This window comes from Dermacentor albipictus, chromosome 2 (genome assembly GCF_038994185.2).
Source record: "Dermacentor albipictus isolate Rhodes 1998 colony chromosome 2, USDA_Dalb.pri_finalv2, whole genome shotgun sequence".
Classification (NCBI taxonomy): domain Eukaryota; kingdom Metazoa; phylum Arthropoda; class Arachnida; order Ixodida; family Ixodidae; genus Dermacentor; species Dermacentor albipictus.
In genome coordinates, this window is record NC_091822.1 from 206,017,794 (window position 1) to 206,044,453 (window position 26,660).

Below are 26,660 nucleotides of genomic sequence, written 5' to 3' on the forward strand. Positions count from 1 at the left end.
AACCTTGCTGGCACCAAGCCAAAATGGTGCCGATTTCATGACTGCTGCCATTTGTTAGAACTTGTGTTGGAGCGGTCAAGTCAAAATGAGGGAGAACTGGAGGTGAAGTGAGCCGCACGGTAAGCTCTGTGAGTGCTGTAGCTTGTTTAGGACTCCAGACAAAAACTGCATTCTTCTTAATAAGTTCTGTGAGAGGATGTGCAACGTTAATGAAATTGCGTACGATCCGGTGAAAGTTCGAGCAGAGGCCCACAAAGCTTTGAACGTCGTTGGCACAAGTCGGCATGGGGAAATTCTTGATGGCACGAACTTTCTCGGAATCGAAGCGGACGTCAGAAAAATCAATGAGGTGTCCGAGCACAGTAAGTTGCCGGCGGCCAAAGTGACACTTGGATGAAATGAGCTGACACCCAAGGCTTGCGGAAAACAAAGAATTGTCGAAAGACGCTACTGTACAACGGTCTGGATAAGGGATATTGTTTCGTGGGAATCGTCTAGGGCCGGAACCTGGGGAGTAACTGGAGATGCAGCTTCAATCTCCCAGTGGACGATGCATACAATACTGTCAAATGCAGCTGGCATGGGCAGGGGACGCAGATCCTCGCAGGTAGATATGGCAGCTGTGTTAGGAAGGTGAGAAATGTGGTGGGCTATGCGATGGCTTTTGGCTTCTTTGAAGCAGCAGCATTCAGCACCTCTGGCCCTGTCGCAGAGTTCTTGAAGACAAGAAGCAAAAATGCATCGTCAGCTATTCCTTTGAGAACATGTGCACCCTTTTCCATTTTCGGCACCTTGTCGTCAACCTTGCGACAAAGTGCAAGCACGTCCTGAATATATGTCATATAGGACTCAGTGCAAGTTTGAACTCGGCATGCAACGTCTTTCTCTGCAGCACGTTGGTGGCCAAGAGACTTGTCAAACAAATCAGTGAGCTTTTGTTTGCACAAGTCCGAGCTGGTGAGTTCCTCTTTAGGGGTCTCAAACTAGACGTCTGCCGTTGCCACAAGGTGAAGACCAGGTTAGCGAGCATGACGGTCTGGTCTCAGTGATTGCTTGCACTCAAGCCGTTCGCATAGTTGAAACCAATCTTTAACATGTGTGTCATCTGTTCTCGAAAAGGTGTCAGGGTCGTGCGGTTGTGCCAGGATGATGGTGGGAACGGGTAGTGACATGCCCGAAGCATTCTCACCTTGAGCTGGCATTACCGATGCAGCCAAGGAGTGCCCACTGCGTAAATCCGTTGTACGTCTGCGAAAGCCCGCAACCTCCACCAAAATGTTATAGGGTGAAGAGAAGTTTAAAATATATTTACAGGGCATTTACAAGGCATTTACTTGCATACAAGGCATAAAAGATGGAAGGCGGTCCATGCAACATCAGCGAGTGCCGTCGTCTTCTGTACTGTGCTCAGCTTCGTTTCTGGCAGTGCTTGGCAACAACATTTTCAAATGTTCGATCGAATATTATGCTGTTTGATATTTGCTTAAACTTGAATTTCACAATTCGAAATATTCGAGTTGAACAAATATTGATTTAGGAACACATATTCAAAAGCTTAAGTTTCGATGAGCATTCTTTGCCATAAGATGGCTCAAAGCCAACACAAGCCAAAGACATGAATTCATCTACAGTGGCCCATAGACTTTTGCACTTCCTTGATTATTCAAATATCAATCTATTAGTATCACCAACTTTTTTCTTGAACCAGTGAATGAAGGAAGGAAAACAAGAGGTGAAAGACAGAGAGCTTAACGACATTAAGTGTCCAGATGGCTACTCGGCAAGGGGGATGGGTAAAGGCAGAGAACATAACAAAACAAGAGAATATTAAAGAAAAAAAGAGGAACGCATCAGTTTGCACATTCTATAGTTTTTCAATGAGTCCCGTTTTTTTCAAAAAAGCACGCTAGTGCTTTTAAGGCAGTTCGTGCCTACGTCGGCTGGGATCAAGGGCCAAGAATTCTGGCTTCCATAAGGGGAAAGTTGTTAATCTTGTCGAGCGTGGTGCTGAGGACTTTGTGCATTAAAACAATGACAATCACACAGAAGGCACGCTATTCTCTTTTTGCACTCACAAATTTTCACTTGTGGCCATTCCGATGAAGTGTACGTGGAGACACCACCACGCTGTTTTAAGTATCAGCGCTTCGGACATATCGCTAAGTACTGTCGTGGGGAACAGAGGTGCAAGCGCTGTGGGGGACCTCATGACTTTAAGACGTGTGCAAGTGAAGACAACTTTGTGTGTGCAAATTGCGGCGGTGACCATCCTGCTAGCTACGGCCGATGCCCTGCGCGGACAGCTGCTCAACGAAGAAATAAGTTGTTTGTTCTGGGTCCAAAGAGTGCAAGCGCACCATCGAACACGAAGAAGACATCCAGAGCGCCACAACTAACTGGTTTGGAAACAGAATACGCATCCCACTTTCCGCATCTCACACCGATAAACGAAGTTACTGAGCCAACGCAAACGGTCTCAGCGGCTGAGAAACCTGTTCGAAAAGAGCCCGAAAAATGCACCTATGCGGCCGCAGTAAACCGACCTCAAGTACCACTTGGCAACAGTCAGCAGGAAAACTGCCAGCATGTGATACGCGCTTTGTTCACGGCACTACGTTCCCACGTCGCGAAGATGCCTGCTAGTTCAACGAAGGATATGCTGGAAGCAGTGCTGGCTCTTGAGTCAGTAATACTCTGCTCTACTTCCACATACACTCAGTAGCATAATGGCAATGTCTTGCCCACTTGGTCCATTCCGTCGTCCAAAAGTGCCCTTAAGGGGGGAGGCTACCCTGGAGACCTGCAATGCAATGGAACTGCGCCAGTATTCTACAGCGTCTTTCTGAACTCAGCCTTTTCCTTCGAGACATACCTATACCAATTCTAGCCCTCTCGGAGGCCGGTCTCCCAAATGGAAGGACGATCCCAGGGTACATCAGTCATGGAAATCCGAGTATACCATCATTTGCAAATGGAAGTGCGATGATATACATCAGGCGAGAAATACCTCACGTCACCTTACCAGTGCAAGACCTTTGTTCTACCTTCTTGGAAGTCGCCGCTGTGCAAGTGTCCCTAGGAAAACGAAAACTCAGTGTGGTGTCGGTGTATATAAGTCCGCGCAGGAAGGTCTCCATGGAGGCATTCATAAAGGACCTTTGCATTCGTTGCCCCTCTCCTATAATAATCTGTGGCGACTTTAACGCACATCATTCGCTTTGGGGAGATAAGACTGCAGATTCCCGAGGCAAGGAACTTGTCACAGCCGCGGATGCTGCAGACTTACGTATCGCGAACGATGGCAAACCGACTTTCTTCAGACCACCAGATTCATGGAGTGCCATAGACCTCGTGATCCATTCTACAGACCTTGTCGTATCGTCAACGGCCCCAGACAGGATGGGCAGTGACCACTTTCCGATCTTCACGAACATCACCGGATTTCACACTGCTGGGCGACAATTCTGTGCTGTGACCTGCTGGGACACATACAGAGAAGCGTTGGACGAATCCCCTGGTGAGCTGTTCACAGATATGCTGCGGAGCAAAAGAGTGGCTACCTCAATGTTGAAACTGCCAGATCATTTCCCTACTCCTGATTTGAAACTAAATAACCTCTGCGCAGCGCGTAGGAGAGCGGAGCGAAAACTAATGAGAAAAACGGGCAATCCATCTGCGAAAACTGAATACAACAGGATAAACGCTGTCATCCGTCGTCACACAAAAAGGTTAAGACGAGTTCAATGGGCTGCTTTCTGTGAGAGTTTATCGGCGTTTACTCACATGACAAGGATATAGGGAGTAATGAATAGCTTATCCGGAAAGATTCGCCTGCACAGGCCATTCGAAGCACTTGCTTTAAAGCAAGGAAAAGATTTGCAAACCCTTGCAGAAAATTTTGCTGACATATACACATCTGGCAGATCAGCAGGAGTATCGAACCCTCTGTTGTCTGAAGCATCACATACCATGGATACGCCGTTCACCTTTCGCGAGTTGGATTTGGCGCTTAGCAAATTAAGAAGACGCTGTGCTATGGGTACCAATTCGATCAGCAATCAGATGCTGACAATCTGCCATATGAACGAAAACGAGCACTTCTGGACATATTTAATCACGTCTGGAGCACAGGAGAGATCCCAGAAGCGTGGAAGACAGCATGGGTGGTGCCAGTGCTCAAGACGGGAAAGGATCCTGCAAACCTCACCTCATACCGGCCAGTATCGCTAACATCATGCGCATCAAAGTTGATGGAAAGACTAACATGCACGAGGTTAACATGGTATCTCGAGCAAGGAAATAGACTGCCATCATGTATGACCGGATTTAGTCCACGGTTGAGTGCCCAGGACAGTGTCTTGGATCTACTAAGCCATATCGAGCACCATCGCGCACACGGCCTTTCCACACTCGCCATCTTTATGGACGTTGCCAAGGCATACGACTGTGTGCTTCATACAGGCATCATCAACGGACTCCGAGCCATGGGCGTCTCGGGAAATGCTCTTTGATTCGTCCATGAATTTCTCAGTGATCGATGTGTCCAAGTTAAGCTCGGAAGTATAATGAGTGACAAGCGACGAATTTCCCTCGGCGTCCCACAAGGAAGTGCCCTATCCCCCTTGCTTTTTAACGTTGCCATGGCCAGCCTTCCAGATGCCCTGAAAGTAGGTTGGACGGCAGTTAAAATGTCCATCTACGCAGATGACAGCTGCATTTGGATCTCGGGGTACCAGCACAAACGTTTGGCTCGAATAGCCCAGGCCGCAATCTCCACTATCGATCGCCACTTATCGACGCTTGGCCTATCTTTATCAGTAGAAAAATCGGCCTTCATGCTTTTCCCGGGAGTGAGACGCAAGTCAACACGTCTGACGCTGAATATCAGAAAGCATTCAATTCTTCATGCAACTCATGTTCGATTCCTGGGCGTCACCATCGACAACAAGCTGCTATGGCGTGGTGCGGTCGAAAGTGTTATGGCTGCATCAGTGCAAAGAATCAACGCACTTCGTCGATTGGCAGGTATACGTTGGGGAAACAATCCTATATCCATGCTTAAACTGAACGCTGCACTAATAACAAGCCGCATTCTCTATCAGCTCCCTCTATATCACCCTCATCGAGTCAATTCGAGCGCTTGGAGGCAGTGCACAGAAAGGGACTTCGCTTGGCGATGGGAGTTCCAACGGCGGCTTCAAACAAGAAAGTCACTAATGAGGCAGAGTCTCTTCCACTCCGCCTCTTGGCATCTCAGGCCTTGCTGACGCAGCTATTAAGGCTGGGCGAGTCACGCGCAGGCACGGCGCTTCTCCGGCAGCTAAGAGCAAGAACTTGCTCACATTTCCATGCGGCGCTGAACACCATCCGATTTTTAGGATTGGAATGGCCTAAACGAAGTCGCCTTGACCTGCCATGGTCTTTTCCGGACGTTACCTGCAGCCTCAATGTACCCCACCTACCGACGAAACGCACCATTTCAACTGCCAAAGCCAAGTTCATTGTAATGACCACTTGAGCACTGTGTTTCAAAGCCATCTACAAGTGTACACAGACGGTTCGGTGTGTGCACAAACAGATAGCTGTGCAGCGGCATTCTGCATACCATCCCTTGATGTGTCATGGTCTGGCCGACTGGATCGCGTAGTTTCCTCTACAACAGTAGAAAGCGCCGCAATCACCGCGGCTTTGCGGAAACTACAGGCCTTTTCTGCACGATATGTCGTGGTGCTGACGGATTCCAAGTCAGCATTACAGAGATTACATCGGGGCCTACCTCTAGAGAAATTTACAAGGCAGTCTCTGGCACTGATCGACGACCTAACGAGCACAGGATTTAACATAAGGTTTCAGTGGATTCCATCACACGTAGGAATTGATGGAAACGAGGAAGCTGACACCCTTGCACGCCTAGCGCTGACATGTGTCCCAAAAGTGAAAGCACCAAAAGCTTTTCGAAACCCTAAGGGTGCAATCTGCCTTCACTTTAGAGAGATGTTCAAGAATCCACACAAATCCTGTTTGACTCATGGATTTACACGCGAAGAAGCGACGCTTTTATACCGCATCAGGACCGACTCCGCGTACACCCCAGCTTGGTTATTCAAGACTGGGCTTCGCGCTTCCCCACTCTGTGTTTTCTGTGGTGACATTGGCGACGTCGAACATTTCATTTGGCTATGCCCTCAGTTTGACACAGAAAGAAAAGTGATGGTCGACAACCTACAAAAAAGCGGTCTCACGCACAGGACCTTTGAAGATGTTGTTTTCCCCGGAGGGCCCGCGGCATTCAGGAAGTGAGCGCAACGACTGCTGATAGCCTTCCTGCGAGACACGGGGCTCATCGACACCTGGTGAAACACCACTGATCTCAACTTGAAGGAGGATCAGGCGGAACAATTGCCGGCTATGTATGCCAAGCTAACCCCGCCTGCTTCAACATCACCACCACCACCACCACCAAGTAGGTGTATGCAAAGGTAGAAGCTACTCCAAGCCATAGGCAACAAATGAGAGCTACCTCCCAGCCATGGTAAGCCATGTAGAAGGCGCAGCTTCAGAGGAGGACCCAGCGAACAAAGGCGCTGGTTTTTAGAGCCTGCTGAATTCCATTGGGCCAACGTAAGCTTGTGAGCAAGCACACGGAGCTTTACCACTGCATCTGTTCTTGACGTCAGGATAGCTACACAATCGGCACTGCTATGTGAAGTTAGAGCGGCTGCATCTGCTTTCTCGTTTACAAGGATACCACAATGACTTGGCAAGCATTGAAATACTGACAGGTGTACTTGTTTATCCTTCATTGGATGACTGTGTTTCACTACCTAACAAATGTTATCGCTTAGCACAGGACGCACCTGCATGTATTGTAAGTTTCTACAATGTTATCGATGGTTCTATCTGCTGTCTGTTGTCACCGAACCTTGTGTAAGCCGGTTGCACATATGCACAATGCGAATTGTGTAGTACTTTCCGGAAGACAAGCGGGAACCAGCGATTATTCTGATACCTTCGATGACTCACGTATGAAAGCAGACACACTAGCCCCGCAGACAAGATTTTGACGATTGCCGACAATGTTCGCCGCTTTAGCTGGGCATTGAGTGTAACATGCTTTTGTGGGCACAAGTTTGCCCAATAAAAAGTTAGTTTCGTCATTCACAGTTTTGGTGCTTTCTTCACCGTCCCTACCACGTAACAATACGATGTCATGTCCTTTCTCAACTGCCTGATGGTAAATTTCCTGTGCGTCCGTGACAAGTCACTTGTGGGGTCCATGGCGTAATGCAGAGTGAAACTCTGCAGGGTGGCCATGGAATCACAGAAGATGGACCATTTCTTTGGCATTTCCTGACTGATCAATTGAATTATTGCATGCAGAGCTGCAAGTTCAACAGCCGCCACTTATGTCAAGTGTGATGTCCTGAACCGTAGATTTTGCTGGGACAAATACTTCAGCTGCTGAACTGGAGTGCATGACTGGCACATCAGTGTAAATATTGTCACGCAGTAACAATGGTGAACACGGCAGCAAAACTGTGATTAACGAAAATAGCCTCTTATTGGGTGAACTTGTGTCCTCAAAAGCAGGCTACACTAAAAGAACAACGATAGTGGTGAACACACTCCGCGATTGCCGAAAATCTGATCAGCGGGTGAAACGCGTCGGCTTTTATACATCAGTCATCGAACGTTCCAGAGTAATCACTGGCATCTGCGTGTCTTTTAGAAAGTTCTACATCATTTGCGTTGCACAATGAAATCAGATTACACAAAGTTCACTGACAACAGACAGCGGACAGAACCATCGATAACTTTCGAGAAACTTTCGGTACATGCAAGCGCATCCTGTGCTGTGCGATAACATTTGTTAGACGGTGAAACGCGGTCACCCGATAAAGATAAACAAGTACACCTCTGTCAACAACCCCCTCTTAAAGAGCATCGTCCCGATGCTACAAACATAAGAGAGTGAAACACAAAAGGACACTTATTAAAAGTAACAAAACGATGAAAAGAAACAAAATCCAAAGTAACTGTAAAAAAAAAGGGAAGTCCAAAGGTCAGCAACACAAAGTCCCAAAGTTCATTAGCGCTGGTAAAATGGCTTAAGTCGCACAACATGGACTATTTCAGGTCGTGAGCGTGCTGTGATAACGAAATGCCGTCTGGTACAACCTCATAGTCAAGTGTGCCAATGCGTTGGATGACCTTGTAGGGTCCGAAATAGCGGCGTAAAAGCTTTTCACTAAGTCCTCGTCGGCGTATTGGGGTCCAAACCTAAACGCGGTCACCGGGCTGGTACTCGATGTAGCGTCGTTGAAGGTTGTAGTGTCGGCTGTCGGTCCTCTGCTGCTGCTTGATCTGCAGGCGGGCGAGCTGTCGGGTGTCTTCAGCGTGCTGGAGATGGGTGGCGACGTCAAGATTCTCTTCGTTGGTGACGTGCAGCAGCATGGCGTCGAGAGTCGCCTGCCGTAGGTTCATGCCGCAAACCAGTTTGAATGGTGTGATCTGTGTTGTTTCTTGCACCGCCGTGTTGTAAGCGAACGTTACACATGGCAGGACGGCATTTCAAGTCTTGTGTTCAACGTCGACGTACATTGCTAGCATGTCAGTGAGAGTCTTATTCAGGCGCTCCATGAGACCGTTCGTCTGCGGTTGGTAGGCAGTTGTCCTCCTGCGGCTTGTCTGGCTGTATTGCAGAATGGCTTCGGTGAGCTCCGCTGTAAAGGCCGTTCCTCTGTCGGTGATGAGGACTTCTGGGGCGTCATGTCGCACCAAGATGTTCTTGACGAAGAATTTCGCCACTTCGGCTGCGTTGCCTTTTGGCAGAGCTTTCATTTTAGCAAAGCGGGTGAGGTAGTCCGTCGCCACGGCGATCCACTTATTTCCGGTTGTTGACGTCAGAAAGGGCCCCAACAAGTTGATCCCGATCTGCTGAAATGGTCGGCAAGGAGGCTTGATTGGCTGTAGTAATCCTTCTGGCCTTGTTGGTGGTGTCTTGCGTCGCTGACAGTCTCGGCATGCCTTGATGTAACGGGAAATGTCAGCGGTCAGGCGCGGCCAGTAATACTTTTCCTGTATCCTCGATAGCGGCTGAGAGAATTTGAGGTGCCCAGTGGTTGGATCGTCAGGCAATCCTTGCTTAAATGCCCTAGGGACAACGTCGCTGTGCCCTTTCAAATACTCGACGAGGTATTTTCAGCTCCGGGTCTGCTCGTTGCTGTTCAACGAAGTCTTCCGCGTTTATTATTTCAAGGAAGGCGTCGTCATCCTCGTCATCTCGCAGCGGTGGTTCAATGGGGGCGTGTGATAGGCAATCGGCATCACAGTGTTTTCGTCTGGACTTGTAGGTTACAGTGATGTCGTATTATTGTAGTCCGAGGCTCCACCACGCCAGTCGTCCAAAAGGGTCCTTTAAGTTCGCAACACAATGCATGATGGTCGCTGATGACATTGAATGGACTGCCATATAGGTAAGGGCGGAATTTCACTGTAGCCCAAATGATGGCGAGGCATTCCTTTTCGGTTGTAGAATAATTGTCTTTTGCTTTTGATAGCGACTGGCTAGCGTAAGCTATCACCCGTTCAAGTCCGTCTTTCCTCTGGACTAGGACGGCACCGAGGCCTAGGCTACTGGCATCAGTGTGGATTTGAGTATTAGCGTCCTTGTCAAAATGAGCAAGTACTGGAGGAGACTGCGTGCGTTGTTTGAGTTCTTGAAATGCGTCGGTCGGCCTGCGGCGTTTCCCACTTGAACTTGACATTACATTTAGTTAGATGTGTCAGCGGCTCAGCGATGTGTGAAAAGTCTTTGACAAAGTGCCTGTAGTAGGCACACATGCCAAGGAATCAATGCACTACCTTCTTGTCGATGGGCTGCGGGAACATTGCGATGGCAGCTGTTATCTGCGGGTCAGGGCGGCTCCAGATTTACTGATGTCGTGGCTGAGAAACAGAAGCTCGTCGTAAGCGAAGCAGCACTTTTCCAGCTTCAGAGTGAGCCCTGATGACTTGGTGGCCTCTAGTATTGTTGTAAGCCACCTAAGGTGATCGTCAAAATTTCTGGCAAAGACGACGACGTCATCCACGTAAACAAGAAAGGTATGCCACTTCAATCCTGCTAACATTGTGTCCATGACGTGCCAGAATGTTGCAGGCGCCGAGCACTGTCTGAATGGCATGACCTTGAACTCGCCGAAGCCGTCTGGCGTGATGAAGGCAGTCTTTTCACGATCTCTCTCGTCGACTTCTATTTGCAAGTAACCAGACTTGAGATCCATTGACGAGAAGCATTTAGCATTGCAGAGCCAATCCAATGCGTCGTCTATCCGTGGGAGGGGGTATACGTCCTTTTTTGTGATCTTGTTTAGTCGACGATAATAGACGCAGAAATGTAAGGTTCCGTCCTTTATCTTCACGAAGACAACAGGAGATACCCACGGGCTATTCGACGGCTGGATGACGTCGTTGTGCAGCATTTCGTCGACTTGTCCTATAGCTTCACGTTCTCGCATTGAGAACGTGAAGTGCTCTGGCGGAGTGGTAGAGCGCACTCTTCGTTTATTATGCGATGCTTTGCGACTGGTGTTTGTCGAATCCTCGATGACGTCTAAAAGCAGTCTTTGTATCGCTGGAGCAGACTTCTGAGCTGTTGCTGCTTAATCATGGGGAGACTTAGATTTATGTCGAAGTCTGGTTCAAGAACTACATTCATAGGGGTAGATGCGGCAGGATCCGAGAGGACAAACGTATTGCTAATTTCCAGAATTTCCTCTATGTCTGCGATTGACAAACTCCTGGCAGAAGTTTGTCAGCATTACTTTTGCTTTTCCTATGCAGTCGAGCAATCCCTTTTGCGACGTCAATTTCACGGTTAAGCAGTAGATGCTGGTCGCCTTCGATGACGCCTTCTACGTCTGCTGGTGTTTCGGTACCGACGGAAATAACAATGCTGGAGCGAGGTGGGATGCTCACTTGGTCTTTAAGCACACTCAAGGCGTGGTGACTACGTAAGCTCTCTGGTGATATCGCTTGATCTTCCGACAGTGTTATTAACTTCAACTCTAGGTCGATGCCTGCACCATGTTGGATCAGGAAGTCCATGCCGAGAATGACGACTCGTGAACACTGTTGGAGGATAACGAAGGTGGCAGGGTAGGTCCGGTCATGAAACGTAATTCTTGCCATGCAGATTCCAGTTGGCGTTATTAGGTGTCCTACAATGGTCCGAATTTGGGGCCCTTCCCACGCAGTCTTAACTTTCTTGAACTTGGTGGCGAAGGGTCCACTCATGACGGAGTAGTTGGCTCCTGTGTCTACTAATGCGGTGACTGCGCGGCCATTGAGAAGCACATTGAGTTTGGTGGTCCTTTGTCTTGTGTTGCAGTTAGCTCTCGGCATCGGATCGTGGCAGGTATGTCGCGGCGTCAGGTCCTTGGTCGGTGCGCTCTTTGCTTCCAGGCATTGTCGGGGTGGTGGTATGTCAATGTGATGTCGTCAAGATAGTCTCGTCGGTGTCTTTGTGGGCGGCGGAGGATCTTCGTCATTTCGGCGAACAGCAACCGCACCTCCATTGGTTGCTGCTTTTAGTTTTCTGGATATGGGCTTGCAGACCGGCCCCGGGCTTTGCCAGTGTATGGTTGGCGTTGCGTGGACAGGTAGCGGCCAGGTGGCGGCTAAGTAATCGGCGATGTCACATGGGCGCTCCCCAAGCTGTGGATGGGACGTGTTCACGGCAAACCCTTTCAGTCCAAAGTCGCGGTATGGGCATTGGCGGTACACATGGCCGGCTTCTCCACAGTGATATCAGAGCGGGTGGTTGTCGGGGACTCACCAAATGTCGGTCTTTCTCGCATAGCTGTGCTGGACGACAGGTGAGCATGTTGGCGGCAGCGGTGGAAGACGGAATCGTGGCGTTACAGGGCCCTGGCGCAATCGCGCAAGGGGGACCCTGAGGCGGGTGACGGCGACGTAGGTCATCGTTTCCAGCTGGGGCTGTGGCGATGACGGTTGCACTTCAGTAACCCCATGTGATCGCTGAACCTCCTCTTTGATGATGTCGGCGGTTGAGGCCACTTGAGGCTGTGACCTAGGGAAGGGCTTCTGCAGTTCCTCATGCACAAGGGCTCTGATCATCTCTTGAAGGTTGTCAGAACCCAGTCCTTGAATGGCACACTGTGGCATGAGCACTTGTCGGTTATATTGCCGAGTGCCCATTTCCAGAGTTTTCGCGATAGTTGATGCCTCTGTACAAAACTCAGCTACGGTTTTGGGCGAGTTGCGAATTAATCCAGCGAAAAGTTCTTGCTTGACGCCCCGCGTCAGGAAGCAGACTTTTTGCTCCTTCAACATTTCTGGGTCGGCGTGCTGGAGAGGACGGGCCGTCTCCTCGTAAAGATCGCTATGGTCTCATTGGGAACCTGTACTCAGGATTCTAGTAAAGCTTGGGCGTGCTCTTTATGCACGACGCTTGTGAATGTTTGCAGGAAGCCGCTACAGAACAGCTTCCACGTTGTGAGGGTCGACTCCGGTTCTCAAACCACGTTCTGGCGGTGTCGTCTAAGGCGAAGTATACATGCCACAGCTTGTCGTCAGAGTCCCAGTTGTTGAAAGTCGCGATTCGTTCATAGGTCTCCAGCCAGGTTTCTGGGTCTTCAGACGATGATCCATAGGAGGTCGGTGGCTTCCTGGGCTGTTGCAGAACGATGGTGGACGCTGCAGTCCAGGATCTTCTTGGTTGTCTCAGGTAGCAGCCTGTACTCTGGGGGCAGCTGTTGTAGCTGGCGGCTTGCTCAATGATCCGGGACGATGTCGGTGTTGTCTTTGTGGTCCGGGCTTGGATCACGGCTTGTCGTATCATGTGGTAGTGATGGTGAAGAAAGGAAAACTGTGAATGGCAAAACTAGTGTTTTATTGGGTCAACTTGTGCCCACAAAAGCAAGTTACACTCAAAGCACGGCAAGAGTGGCGAACACAGTCGGCGAAATCTGATCAGCCGGTCAAGCGCATCGGCTTTTATACACGAGCCATCGAACGTTATAGAGTAATCGCTGGTGCCAGTGTGTCTTCCAGAAAGTTCTACACCTTTCACGTCACGCACACATGCACTGAGATTAGACAAGGTCTAGTGACAACAGACAGCAGATAGAACCATCGATAACATTCCAGAAACTTCCGATACATGCAGGCAGTCCCGTGCTGAGCGATAACATTTGTTAGACGGTGAAAAGCGCTCACCCGAAAAAGATAAACAAGTCCATGTGTCGATATTTAGCAGCATCTAAGTCGCGGAAAATGTATTGGAGCGCTGCAGGGCAGGAAAAGAGCCGGCACCCGTGCCCACCGCTGCCCCTTCTCTGCTGCGAACCTGCCAGTGCAGCACAACCTCGGACGCCATGTTTTTTTAACACACTGCACTCAGCCTTGCAGGGCCTTTTTCCATGTTGCTGAGTGAAAGCGATAAATTTGGTATCATTGTATTCACATTGTAATGATCTATATGGTGATACCATTTATGTTTCTCTAGCACCTTTTCAGAAATTACTGTCCTAAATAGTGAGGAGAAAAAACTTAGGAAAATATTAGAGTAAATGCTGGTCTGTTTTCATATCTACACACTGCTTTCAAATCGATAAATATAACAGCATCCTTAGAGCAAGCCTTTGGCATTGGGGCCATGCACTCACTTTTTTGTGTCTAGCAAGACGAAATTGTCAAAAAGCCTCAAAAAGATATGGATGAAATTTGTTTTCAAGCTTTAATACCTATTAAACTGATGCAGCTATCAAAAAACAAATTATACATTTTAAATAACTGAAAAACCCATAAAGACAACTTTCATTCTGATTGAACCAAAAATAAAACCAAACATCTTAGCACAGTTGTTTGAGTTGTTCCAGTGGCAGGTGGCGGTGCCATAAGAAAGTTTAAAAAGTGCACAGGTTTCAAAAACCGGGCATTAACAAAGTCGGCTGCAACTTATTACATTTTTTCTTCCAGAAATTTATTTTGCGCCCCCTGCAAACAAAATTTGCTTTGCCATAAGTGATACCATGTAGGCATTTCACTGTAGCAGAATACTTATTGTAATAAAACATGACCAACCAAATTATAATTAGATTTACTTTGTTGTATATCTCGAAACCTTTTATCGAGGGTCGACTGTAGCTGTCTTGCACTTGCAAATCATAAACATAGTTGTATGCTTTAGCACTGTCTTTCACGTGGGAACCAGTGCAGCAAAGTGAATGGAGGGGAGCCCAATGTTCTTTTTAAGAAAAATTGGGTGCCCCCTACCAGCGCACTTTTCTACCCATGAAAATGCCTCTCCTTCTGTGGGGGACATGCACGTGTGTGGCAACACACGAGGGGAACCAACCTGTGTCCTCAAATCTGAGATGATGATAAACTTCTTGAGGATGTTCTTGGGAAGGATGTAGGTGTAGCCGGCCTCCTTGATATCGTCAGAGGAAACGTAGATGTGGTTGGTACGCAGGTGCAGGTTCGTTGCTGAGATGGCTCGTACACGCCATTCGGTCTTGGAGGCAAAAGATTGCGTTTCATAGTTGCTGCAACAAAGAAAAAAACAAAAAATTATATGTCATCACTTTTTTCACTCACACTGGCGACTATCTGTTCATGTAAACTGTACATGGCAATTGTGTTATTTTCTAAAATTTAGTAACAGAAAAAAGAAAGCACAAACTTCACAGTTCTTTGTTTCTTTCTGTACAGGAACAGAAACTGGAGCAAAAGCTTAGTGACCTGACTAAGGCGTTTGCACCATATACAGTGTGGCATGCAGGCCAGCATACATACTTTAGAAAAGAGAGAGAGAGGGAAATAATTGCATGTACGAACATATTTCAACACCCGAAGAAAAAAGCAGAAAAAGAATAAATAGTTTGGCAAGTTCGTACGTGTTTCTAACATGTGAAATTGATAAAATTGCTAACTGATACAGCAGTGTCACAGCTTTTTTATTCGAATCCCAACTAGAGGATGCAAAGTATCAAGAAAACCCAGTTTCTTCGCTCCCTGTGGCAACATGACCAAACAGGAGATGCGGCACCATGGCAACATAATAAACTACCGACAAATGTTTCATCGACCTATTAAGCTCGTTATAAACGAGCTCAATAGTTCACATACAAACACATACCCACTTTCAAAAGCACTTGAAAGGAATCCAACAAAAGCAATATAACTTGGTGTTTTTTAACTTGGTTTAAGCATGTAGATTTAACTTGCTCCGAGGCACTCAAGAAACTTGGGTTCTTAAAGCGTACATTAAAAGATGCAACCAAAAACTGTAAGCTGATGGCGTACAAATCTTTAGTAAGGCCTGTACTTGAATATGCATCGGCGGTCTGGTCGCCACACTTCGCCAAAGACATCATTAAACTTGAAAATGTGCAGAAAAAAGCAATAAGATTTATGTATAAGCGTTATGACCGTCACTTCTCTCCAACAGTTCACGCCCGCACGTTATCACTTGACACACTTGAACACAGACGCATATGTGATCGCATTATCCTACTTCACAAGATTATCTGCAGCTCGTCAGCACGTATCACGCGCTGTTCCAACCCGCTTAACATCGTGCCGTTTATGCCGTTTTTAGACAGCTTCAAATTTTCATTTTTTCCTTTCACAGTCGAATTGTGGAACGATTTAGATGGCACATTACGTGAAATGTCTGTTGATCATGTTGTGCGAGAATTGCCAAATCATGTATTTCCTTCATGATACTGTACTGTTTTCTCTGTAAATCTTTGCACTCACATTTGTAATCATGCACTTTCCTAATATTGTTTATGTATGATCTTCTGTACCACTCCTGCAATGTCCTAATTCGTGGGATAGCAGTATTTGTAAATAAATAAATAAACTTGTGCACCTGATTTTTGCCTTTGAAAACTGAAAGAAGCTAGCAATGTATGCGCACCAGTTAGCATCTGGCTGTAGAGGATGATCTATCGCTGTTGCTGCCGGAGAAGCTGTGAGAGTCTCGTAAGGTGCCTTTCGCGCAAGCTTACTGTCCTTCTATTGTCTGTCTGTTGTGCTGTCTTTTTCAACAAGCCGATCATCTAACATTGCAAACTGTAGTGTGGCACAGTCCAAGTAAAGAAAAGTAGACAGTTTTGCCGGGTTCGCTTTACTTGCGAAACATGTTTTAAAAGAGATTTGACAAAGTTATTTTTCTCTGCTCCTGCTCCTATTTTCCTATATGGTTGTATTATAACAATGAGTCGACTTAGGAGTATAAATTTATACATTAGGGCTATGACAAAAAATAGAACCTCATTCATGCAGTTTGGGGGGAAGAAATGCAAAAACTATACTAACTGGGAAAACATACAACCTAAAGTCAAAAAAAAAAAAAATTTGGTACATTGAACTGTAGTTGACATTATGTAATGTGAAACGAGAATTGCTGCAGCCTGAAATGCCAATTTGTGCAGATTGATGAGTGTTCTCATTCAGCGGCTTTCACATGCTCAAGTTAGTGTTCCTCGAATTCAGTCTACGCCAGCAGCTTCATCGGGTGGGGCATTATGCCAGAAGTTTTCATATGCCCACTTGGCGAGAATCACTGCGACACGAGACGCCGATGCACATAGAGCTGGTGGGGTCCTCAAGTGGCCTGAAGCACACTTCATCCTTTTTGATTACAAAGTGTTGCAAGACAGTGACGGGAAACCGAAATGAAATGGAGCTGGTGGGCAATGCAAGAATACACTGCTGCCAGAGCGAAACATCATGCTTACTTTGCGCCGCCTGCAGCAGAGAAGGTGCTTGTGTTATTGTATATTAAGAGCATGAAGTACGCTTTCAAAGGCACTGTCACACGCGCTGTGAAACAGATAGGTGGAAGATGCTTATCACAGTAGGGCTGGCTGCGATAGCTGTGAATGCGATGTGCAACAACCTGTGACATTTGCTGATGCCGGAAGAGCTGATGCTGATGTGTGCCGGCAGTATTGTGTGACACGTGCGGGTGTGTAATGTGGAGAAGTTGCTGTGGCAGGTGCCTACTGATCCTGTTTACACATGCCTTGAGCCTTTTCTTGTTCACATGGTATCTGGCAGCCGGAAAACATATACGATCCCAGTTTGTGTTACGGCGCTATTGGGGGCAAGGACTTACGGAGTCGCCGTCTGTTCGAAGCCCCTCCCTTGCGTAGTATGAGGGATAATGCGGCGTGCACCTCATAGGTTTGGCTTAGGACGCTTAAAGAAACACCACACGGCAGCCCTCTTGTACATTTCTGTAAGTACTCTCAAAACGATGGAACTTTATTATTGTTGAAATAATAATCTTCGGCAAACTGAAAGCACAGAATCGTTTACAGATGCTATCTCTTTACCAAATATGTACAGTGAAACCCACTGCGTGTGGACGCTGCGATGGAGTCTCCTGAACCGGCTTCTTGCGTGAAAGGTCGGCAATCGCTGAGTGTAAACTACCGTATTTACTCGCATAATGATCGCACTTTTTTGTCAGAAAAAATTGACGCAAATTCAGGGGTGCGATCATTACGCGGGTTAAATTTCCCGCAAAAAAAATTTTTTTTTTTCGTCCCGCGTTTGCTGCGGGATGTGGGTGCGGGACACCAAAACAAAAATGCCGGCCGGCGGAGCATGCCGAACGCGCCGAACGCGATCTTTTTTTTTCTTCTAGTGAGTACATTACGTGCATTAAAACAGTTTCTTCCGTGTCAGTGATGAATAATATCATTAATATCGGCAAGTTTGTGGCACTAACGTAGCCATGTCCACTTTGAGGGGACAGAAACAGATGGGCGCGCTTAGCTGCCAGTGACAGAAACCCATGGCCGGCGTGCTGCGGAAACTGCGGCATCTGTTTTCACTGCTGTCCTAACATGGCACGTTTCCGCTAAGGGTGGGCGAATATCTTAGCTGTGTTACAAGCGTCGGCGTATGAATAGGGTACACTTTTAACGTATCAGTGTAAACGTGACTACTATCATTGCCGCGCGCGATTTGTTGCGTGCTCACGAGTGCAGATGAAAAGAATCGAAAGGCGCCTTTTTTGTTGTTGTTGACTGCAACCATTATAAAGCCTACCCATAATAAAGGCAAGTTTGGTTGTACCTCTTTTTGCCACGGAAGTGCGGAAGGTGATGAAAGTAATGAAATGAGGCATATACTTAAGCATGTTTGGTGCGTGCAGACAAGTCCGCGTAGCATTCGACAGGTGGTAAGCGCGATCATTACTAGCTAGACTTGGCACACGACATATCGCTGCGGCAAGCTCAGGGTGCGATCATTACACGGGAAATAAAAAAAATCGAATTTTGACGACAAAATTCAGGGGTGCGATTATTACGCGAGTGCGATCATTATGCGAGTAAATACGGTATGTGAAATACAGTGGAACCCCGGTTATACGTAACCCGGTTTTGTGACAACCCGGGTTTTACGACGAATTAGAACAGTCGTGGCGAAGTCCCCATAGAAGCAATGCATTAAAAACCCCAGTTATCCAACACAATTTAAGGGGGGAGGCGGGGATCAGAATTAACTTTTTTATTTCTTGACAGAATGGGCTGAAATTTGGCACACATACTGCACATTGCGATAAAGAGACAAATCTAAAATTTCATTAAGATATCTTAATTAGTTCTTGTTTTATAAGAATTTATAAGTTCCTTGCTTGTGGAAAGCCTGGCACAGTAACGAAACAAGATAGGAAGCTGGGAATACTTTGCATATTTGCCCAGATGTCTAATCTACATCAAGACAGTGTTCGATTTTTTTTTTTTAGTGTTACAATAATTTTTTGCTCAACATAACATGCACATGGCTGTGCTTCACTGCATGGAGCCATGTAGTAATAGTGAAATAATTAAATAATGGAAAGGTAATTAAACATTTCAAGACTGTCTTTACGTACAGCACAGCTTGTGGATCACAGCAAAACAAACTGGACCAAAATCGGTCCAGCCGTTGTTGTGCTACGCTTTCCACGAGCGAGGTGACTGACAAAAAAAATGCAATTGAGAAAACTAGCTTCAAAGTTTTAAAAGCACTGCAAATTTATTAAAAAGCACCAGGGCTGTAATATTTTGAATTATTGCTGTCAGGCATCTTCTTACACCTTTGCCTCATTGTTTGGTGGGCTTTGGATGCCTTCTTCAGACGTTCTTTATCCTTTTTTTGCGCCGTCTGGAGTAGTGCATGACCACCATTTTCACTGCCAGACCGAGCCTGGTATCGCAGTGTACACCCACAGAACGCTGTTGGCATCTTGGGCACGGAGTTTTAGCGATCAAAGAGTTCATCGCGGAAACAGGCATCATAATGAACTCACAGTCACAGGGGGCCGAAATTTGTTCTTGGCATTGCTGCTTCCGCTCAGTCGTGGACACTGCGCGAAGGGAGTCCCGAACGCTGTGTGCCTGCGCTTCTGCAGTCACCGCTGACACGAAACGCGGCTCGAGGCGCGTCTGAATCGTGCGACGATTCGTCTGGTGAGCCTTGAGTCACCATACAGTATGTAGCTCGTTGACGGTTGGGGCTCACTCACAGGCTGCGTGTCCCTGTCGCACGATGCATCGGAAACGCAAACCGTCTCTGCCGGCGATGGAGACCTTCGACCCGCGTCACCTCCAACAACGCGAGCTCGCTTGCCGACTCGCGCGGCCGTACGCACAGGTGCGAGAGCCTCCGTTGGCACGTCTTCCGGTGTTATCAGTGTCGATGTCACAGTGCGATTGTCGGCTTCGCTGCTGGAATCGCACGGTGCAAGATAACGCGGCACGTTATCCGCGTGTTCACTCGGGTTCTCCGCTTCTCCCGCTGGCCGCCGTCTTTTTCTCACCGTAGGAGGCTTGTGCTTCCGTTTTCCGAAGGCATGCTACATTTAAAAGTTCTTTTCGAACGAGCGACGATCTATCACTGACCTGGGGGCTTTCATAAATCCGAATTCTGCGAGTGTCAAACGAAGAAAGACGCCGGCGTGGTTTTCAAAGCAGACAACTGCGGTCCGCTGTGGTTGCCAGCTTGCCCGCTGCTGCAGCAGCAACCAATGGCGTGACGCCTTTCAGTACGGCAACCAATCGGAGGCCCACTTTCACCGCATGGCCCGTGTGACAGCCTCTAGCAGACCTGCGCTTCTTTTGTGTTTGTGTGTTTGTTACAAGATGGCGGCGACCGAAGAATTCAGAAACGGAATGGCGAAACTTCGAGCTTTCGAACGATACCAAGATGGCGGCGTTCGGTGGCGTGAAAGACGAGTTAGGGCTCCGCGAACTCCGGTGATTTTACGCGATTTAAAGCTGTTTTCTCGCCCTACGCACTGATAAATTAATTTTTTTTCGGGCACTTTTAGCGCGTTTTCAGTCAAACCATTTTGATCCAATGTAGATTAGGCATTGCAGATACCGAAACGCGTCGTTGCCAAAAATCGATCTTTTTTGCGATTTTCGAGATCTGATCCCCGCGTCCCCCCTTAAGGGGGGATGAGGGTCTTGAAAACTTTTTTTTTATTTCTTAACACATCTTCCTGAAAATTGGCATGCAGATATATCTTTGAATGCTGATCCCAAATATATATTCAGATTTTATATATCTCATCTAGAAATGAAGATATTGCAAAATAATTGATCCCACATAGGTCTTCTCTTACGGGCCATTATGATAATTTCTTAATTAAAAAAACTAGTTTCAAAGAATAGCTTTCATTTCCAAGGGCCCACTGCACATCCTAAAGCTAAAGAAATTTTTAAAAAGTGATCATAGAGGTCATGAATGAATAACGAAGTAGGAAGAAAAAAACAATGCAGGAGTAATTAGCTTACATCTGACCTAATTGCTAGCCTATTGGGTTTAATGAAAAATGGAAAGCTTTAGGATGTAGCTGAGGTTTTACTGAAAAAAATGATACCTAATTCAATAAAATCAATTGATGCAAACACTATGAAAAGTCCTGTAAGGCAAAGGCATTTGATCGAAAAAGCAAAGCTGAGAAAATTGCATTCAAAGTTTTGCTTACTCTGCCACATTTGTTTACCTATCACATGGAAAAATTTAATGCTTTAGCATGCAGCCCAGTCATTACTGAACACAATAACACCAAACTCACAGAAATCTGTTCTTGTAAAGATTGTGAAAACCTCTGTATTGCATTGGCACTTGACAAAAAAAAAAAAGCTCAGAAAGTCGTCTTCACTAGCTGCGCCGACGTTCATTAGCTCGAACTTGCGGGAAGTCGCGGACTTCTTCGCCAATGAAGTTTTAATGTTGTCTGCGTACTTTTCACGCCCCGCGCACTCCGCGCAAAACACCGCGTCGAAGCGTTGAGCACGCGAGCTCGGTTCAGCCGCGTCCGTCGGCACCGAAGCGGCGTGCGGAAACGCCGAAGTCGACGTTAGGCTTAGCTCAGCCGGTTCGGCCGCTTTCGACGACACGGAATCCCAAGCGACTTGCAGCGTCTCAAAAGTTAGCATTTTCGACGGGCTTAGTCCAGGCGCATCCACCGGCACTGCAGAGACTTGCGGTAACACCGAAGTTGACACCGATCGGCACTGTCCAGCCGCGTCCACCGGCGAAGCTGTTGTTGCCGAGCTCAGTCCAGCCGCATCCACTAAGGGCACAGCAGCTTGCGGCATCACCGAAGCTGTAGTTCTCGACGATGTAGCGCTCTTATTCCATGCGCGCCTCTTTTTGCTGACTGCTTTTCGCGTGCTTGCTTTCAAGCGCGCGTCTCGCGCCATCGTGACACGCGGAACAACGACACCAGGCACGCAAAAGCAAGAAATTCTTGGTTAAAAGAAGCGACTCAATAGCCAAAATATATACAAGAACGATAAAGAAAAAGGCAGAACGAAAAATACTAGGAAACAAAGATGAATGCGAAAAATGACGTGCGCGCCGGCGAAAGCAGACGACGCGGAGGCGAACAACGCGGCCGCGGGGCCGCGGCAGGCGTCACGGCCAATCAGAGGGCTGCGCCTCGGGGAGGCGCCCGTTTCACCCAATCAGCGGCTGTCTCGCGACGATTTCGCGCTTGAGAACGGGTGCCTGGGGTACCGATCGCTCCGCTGCACGAGGGTCTACAGCGTGCCGAGGGGCGCCAGAATGGAGAGCGGGAAACCAGCTTTCAAACGAGACCAAGATGGCGCCGATCGGTTCGCGTCGCGCGGAGCTACGGCAGCTTGAAAATGAGGCAAACCTTCGCGCTTGGCGTTCAATTTCGGCTCACCGACGTTTCTAAATTACCGTTTTTTTAATACTTCGAGTAGGAATTGAGCCATAATAATTTGTAGAGGCATAGTTGGGACATTAAAGACTTCAAAAACGCAATTTTTGAAAATTGCCATTTTTGACCATTTTTCGAAATTTCAAGACCCGCGTCCCCCCTTAACGCCTGACCCGCATTACGCAACACTTGCGAAGCACGTTCGTTTCTCTCTCCCCTACCAGCAGCTGCCCGTAACGCTCGCTGTGCTGAAATAGCGCTATTTTTTGTCCTCGATCACTTCTCCCTCTCTTCTCGGTGGCGTTGCCTCTCGTCGCGCTGGGGAGGCGTTTCTCTCCTTCCATTTTCCCAGCAGCAGATCGCCAACAAGGTAGTGGGGAGAGGCCTAGGTTAATCGCACATGTTCGGCGTCGTAATCCAAGCGACCAGCGTTCAGCAGAGGTTTTGAGTTTGTGGGGATGCGCGACTCTCACGCGTCTCCTGATATGTTGTTTTCCCCACATAGCTCCCATCTCCTGTAATTCGGCTTCGCCTCGCGGCCTGGGGACCATGGCGGTCAGTGTGGTTGAAGCGCAGTATGAAAGATGGCACGAGTGTTGCGCTGCTAACACCACCTCACGGCAGGGTTACTTGGGCGCGTAAAGGAGAAGGCTCTTCCTCTTTGGCTGCGGGTCGGCGAGCACTGCAGACCTCTGCGCGTGCACCGATCCACGCTTCTGCGAGACCGTCTCGCGTGGCCTCCTTCAAACGCGCCACCGTTCGCGTGACCGTACGCGCGAACGACGTGGTGTTGGGATCCAGCATGCGGCGAAGATATTCGCATGTTATCCGGTCGCAGTGAGTCGGACTTCTGCGATTTGTCGTGCGCCTATCGGCACGTTTTGTGAATAGCAACTCAGCTAGCAGGCATTAGTCTATGAAAAGTTCAATAAATGCCCTTGTAAGTGTTTGCATTACTCTGCTGTCGTTCCTTTGTTCCAAGAGCATGGGTGAGAATCCCACATCTTCTCGCCGCTGGTCTCCACAGACTCTGCACATACTTCGCTGATACACTGCTGTACTGCTGAGTCCAGCGACGACCATGGCTGATAAACAGGAATGAAGTCGCACTCGCTGCATAGGTTCGTGGTCATGCCCTACTGGAAACCGGTCCGGTGCTATAACCGGTTACGTTATAAGTGGACTGTACTGTATTTATGAAAATTCCACTGTACATGGTCTTCTACATTGTGTACGAGCATGGACGTGGTTCTCCGGAAACTGTCTGCCCAGGAAAACTTGCTAAATGTGTCTGGCACCATAAAAACACTGTATGTGAAGCCCCAAGAAATCTATAGGCGGCACAACGACATACCTGGTTGTGGAGGTGATTATCTCATCACCGTGCTTGTTCACAGTGCGGGTAGTGGTGGCTGTCAGCTGAGACTGCTCCTTGGTCTGCTTCTCAATCTCGGCAATCTGTTGCCGCTGAGCTGATGGGGCTGAGATCTCCATGCCGAGGATGATGTCACGAATCTCCGATTGTGTCAGTGAGGCCACATTTACGCTGCAAAGAGCAATATTCATGAGAGTCTGCACAATACAACTACTAAAATCAAATAAAGTTATAGTGAACTCGGGCACAGCAAGCCATGCTTTATCATGAGCAAGCAAAACTTCTGTTGAATTCAGCAAATCACACTAGGGCACCCTGGGGCTACGATAATAGGTTGAAACAGCATCCTGGTATACACCGGTGCGATTTACTGAATTCATCATTGTTTTGCTATATTTATGCAAAATCATCCGCCTCAAGGCCAATTTGGCCTCTTCTTCAAGGGTAGCTCTGCTGTGCTGTTCTGTACATCACAGCATCCTGGTATACACCGGTGTGATTTACTGAATTCATCATTATTTTGCTATATTTATGCAAAATCATCCGTCTCAAGGCCAATTTGGCCTCTTCTTCAAAGGTAGCTCTGCTGTGCTGTTCTGTACATCAACAAAGTTGTGGGCAACACTACACGGTTTAGGCTAAGACTACTTGTGATGCAAGTAACCACACCTTTTTGAAGAACATTTAAGGTCTTAAGGTGTGGTTACAGGGAACAGATTTACAACGGATTTTCAGCTTCGGCTGACAGCACGCGGCGTCGACGCTCAACAAAGTTTATTGATGGCTCTCAACCACCATATACTCTCAGCTTCTATGTATTTCAAGCATGGCACAATGTGGCCAGGTCCTCCTTTCTTAAAGGCGCCAAATTTAGCCGGCCAGTTTTGCAAAATTTTCACTGATAGGACACTTGCCTTTACATCATAAAGACTTCATGTATTTTTAAAACTTCATGAAAAATTGTCTTGCTTTAGCACAAATATGTTCAGTATTTTGCTAGTTGTCTGCACTGATACATGTAGCAGCAGTGACATAGCATCACCAGCAGCAGTCGTGCTCGCTTGTATCTATACCGCAGCATCTCCCTGTGTGCGAATGTTGGCACGGAACGTTTCTTTTTCCTACACTGCAGTTAAGACCGAGATTACTCGATGGACGGAGAAGAGGAGGGGAAAAAAAGCATGCAGGGAATTCCCAACCACTACTGGGAAATTTGCTTTTGTATGTCTCGGTCATTCGTGGTCTCCCTACTTTTCTGCCGCCAAATCTCCCATCGCTTCTTATGGCCGAAGAATACTCAATCCACTCATCTGTTCCGCCCGCGTGCGTACCGGAGCGTACGCCTGCAGGGTGGAACGTGTCGCAAAAATCTGCGCAACTTTTTAAAGAAAATTGAAATCGCATCATGTCGCAACATGGGAAGTATTCTCATACGATCGCTTTCAGAGCGCACAGGCTGGTTGAGCAAAACCTATCGAATCATCCAACGTGTCCTGTTCTACATCACACAAAAGCGATTTGTCTGAGAATCCCCATATATCGCTATCCATACTCGATTATTTTTGGCGCGATGGCGCAGTTTCTGTACTGCGGTGACACAGTTTCTAGTTGTGCTAGTTTGCTTGCAAGAACACGCACAACTGTCGCAGAATACAGCTGCGTAGGCCAACAAGCCACTCCTCCTGACCACTGAGATGAGCACACGTGTGGGACTTCGAGTGCAGCTTTCTGGTTTGCTTGCATTTGCTTGTTCATACTTCTTTTTACCCTGCCAATTTCAAGAATGTGCTTAACCCTTTGAGGGTCGAATTATTTTGAAAAAAACTTTCCCAGGTGGTCAAATTACTTTATTGCAGATCTTGAATGTACAAGATGTACAAAGTCGGGAATAAATAGTAAAAAAAAATTAGGAACAGTATTTTGGTGTCAGCATTACTCAGAACTGCAAAATGTTCAATAGTATTTCAGAGTGTGGTACTCCTTGAAACACGGGCCTCCGCACAGCGCCTTATCGCAGTCTGCACACCTAAAATGCGTGTATGTTATTCTCTTGAAGCGACGAGTTGTGTTGGTCCACACATGACATCTTCTCTGCGTGTGGCTGCCTTGAGCAGAGGTCTGAGGCACCCTCTCACGTAAGCGCGCTGCCGCAGAGAGCGAGAATACTTCGCGAGCAGCGGTGATAAGCAAGCTAAGAGCAGTGCCAATCAAGATAGAAATGAACTTCCGCCGCCCCTGCGATAGAGTGCCGACAAAGAGAAAAATTACATTTCGCGCGCCTCTGTTGCGATTACGTGGAGAAACTGAAACCGCGAAAGCGCGTTGCCGCTGAGAGCGAGAACACCTCGCGAGCGGCAGTCATAAACAAGCTAAGAGCAGCGCTAATCAAGATAGAAACCAACTTCCACCGCCTTTGCAAGAGAGTGCCGACAAATAGAAAAATGACGTTTCGCGTGCCTCCTTTGCGATCATGCGGCGAAACCGAAACCGCAAAAGGGGTGTTGCCGCAGTGTGCGCGACGCGCTGAAGCTAGAAATCAGTTCTGTTTATCTCCCCAAGAAGGTAGCACAAATATCAAACGCTTCTTGCAAGTCCTAAGAGGTGGCAGCACCTCCCAGAAAGCATGCATCGTCATTATGGCGCAAAATTTCAAATGGAGGGTCGAAACCGTACCCGTATGGCAAAGATCTTGCGGGGCAGAAAACCGTCGCCGTACACGTACGGCAAAAACCTTCAAAGGGTGAAAACACATTTTGACCTGTGTCGTGTTGGCCGTATCAGTGTGCGGCGTGGTATTATCGTGATGGCACCAAGCAGGAGATGCCACAACAGTGCTGCTTTCAAGCGAAAAGTTGTGATAGCCACAGAGGCATCGTCGAACCTTCAAGCTGGGCGGGACTTCGGCATTGACGAGAAAAACGTCCGTCGTTGGGGGGGCGAAAGCAAGCAGCTTTTTGCATGCGCCGCAAGGAGGATGGTATTTGGTGAACCGAAGAAAGGCCGTTACCAAGAAGTGGAGACAGTTTTGGCCGACTTTGTTCGGACGCAGAGAGCAGC

The 26,660-nt window shown here is 47.7% G+C and overlaps 1 protein-coding gene across 1 annotated transcript in view; it reads right to left on the reverse strand.

Annotated features, from left to right (window-relative positions):
* The window catches only part of Prp8 (pre-mRNA processing factor 8), a 397,724-nt gene that overhangs the window by 15,836 nt on the left and 355,228 nt on the right, over positions 1-26,660 (reverse strand). The window contains exons 32-33 of the mRNA XM_065433711.2: positions 23,583-23,774; positions 14,381-14,570 (exon numbers count right to left, since the gene is read on the reverse strand). Of these exons, the coding sequence (XP_065289783.1) occupies positions 14,381-14,570; positions 23,583-23,774 (382 nt within the window). The remainder of the gene's footprint in view (positions 1-14,380; positions 14,571-23,582; positions 23,775-26,660) is intronic.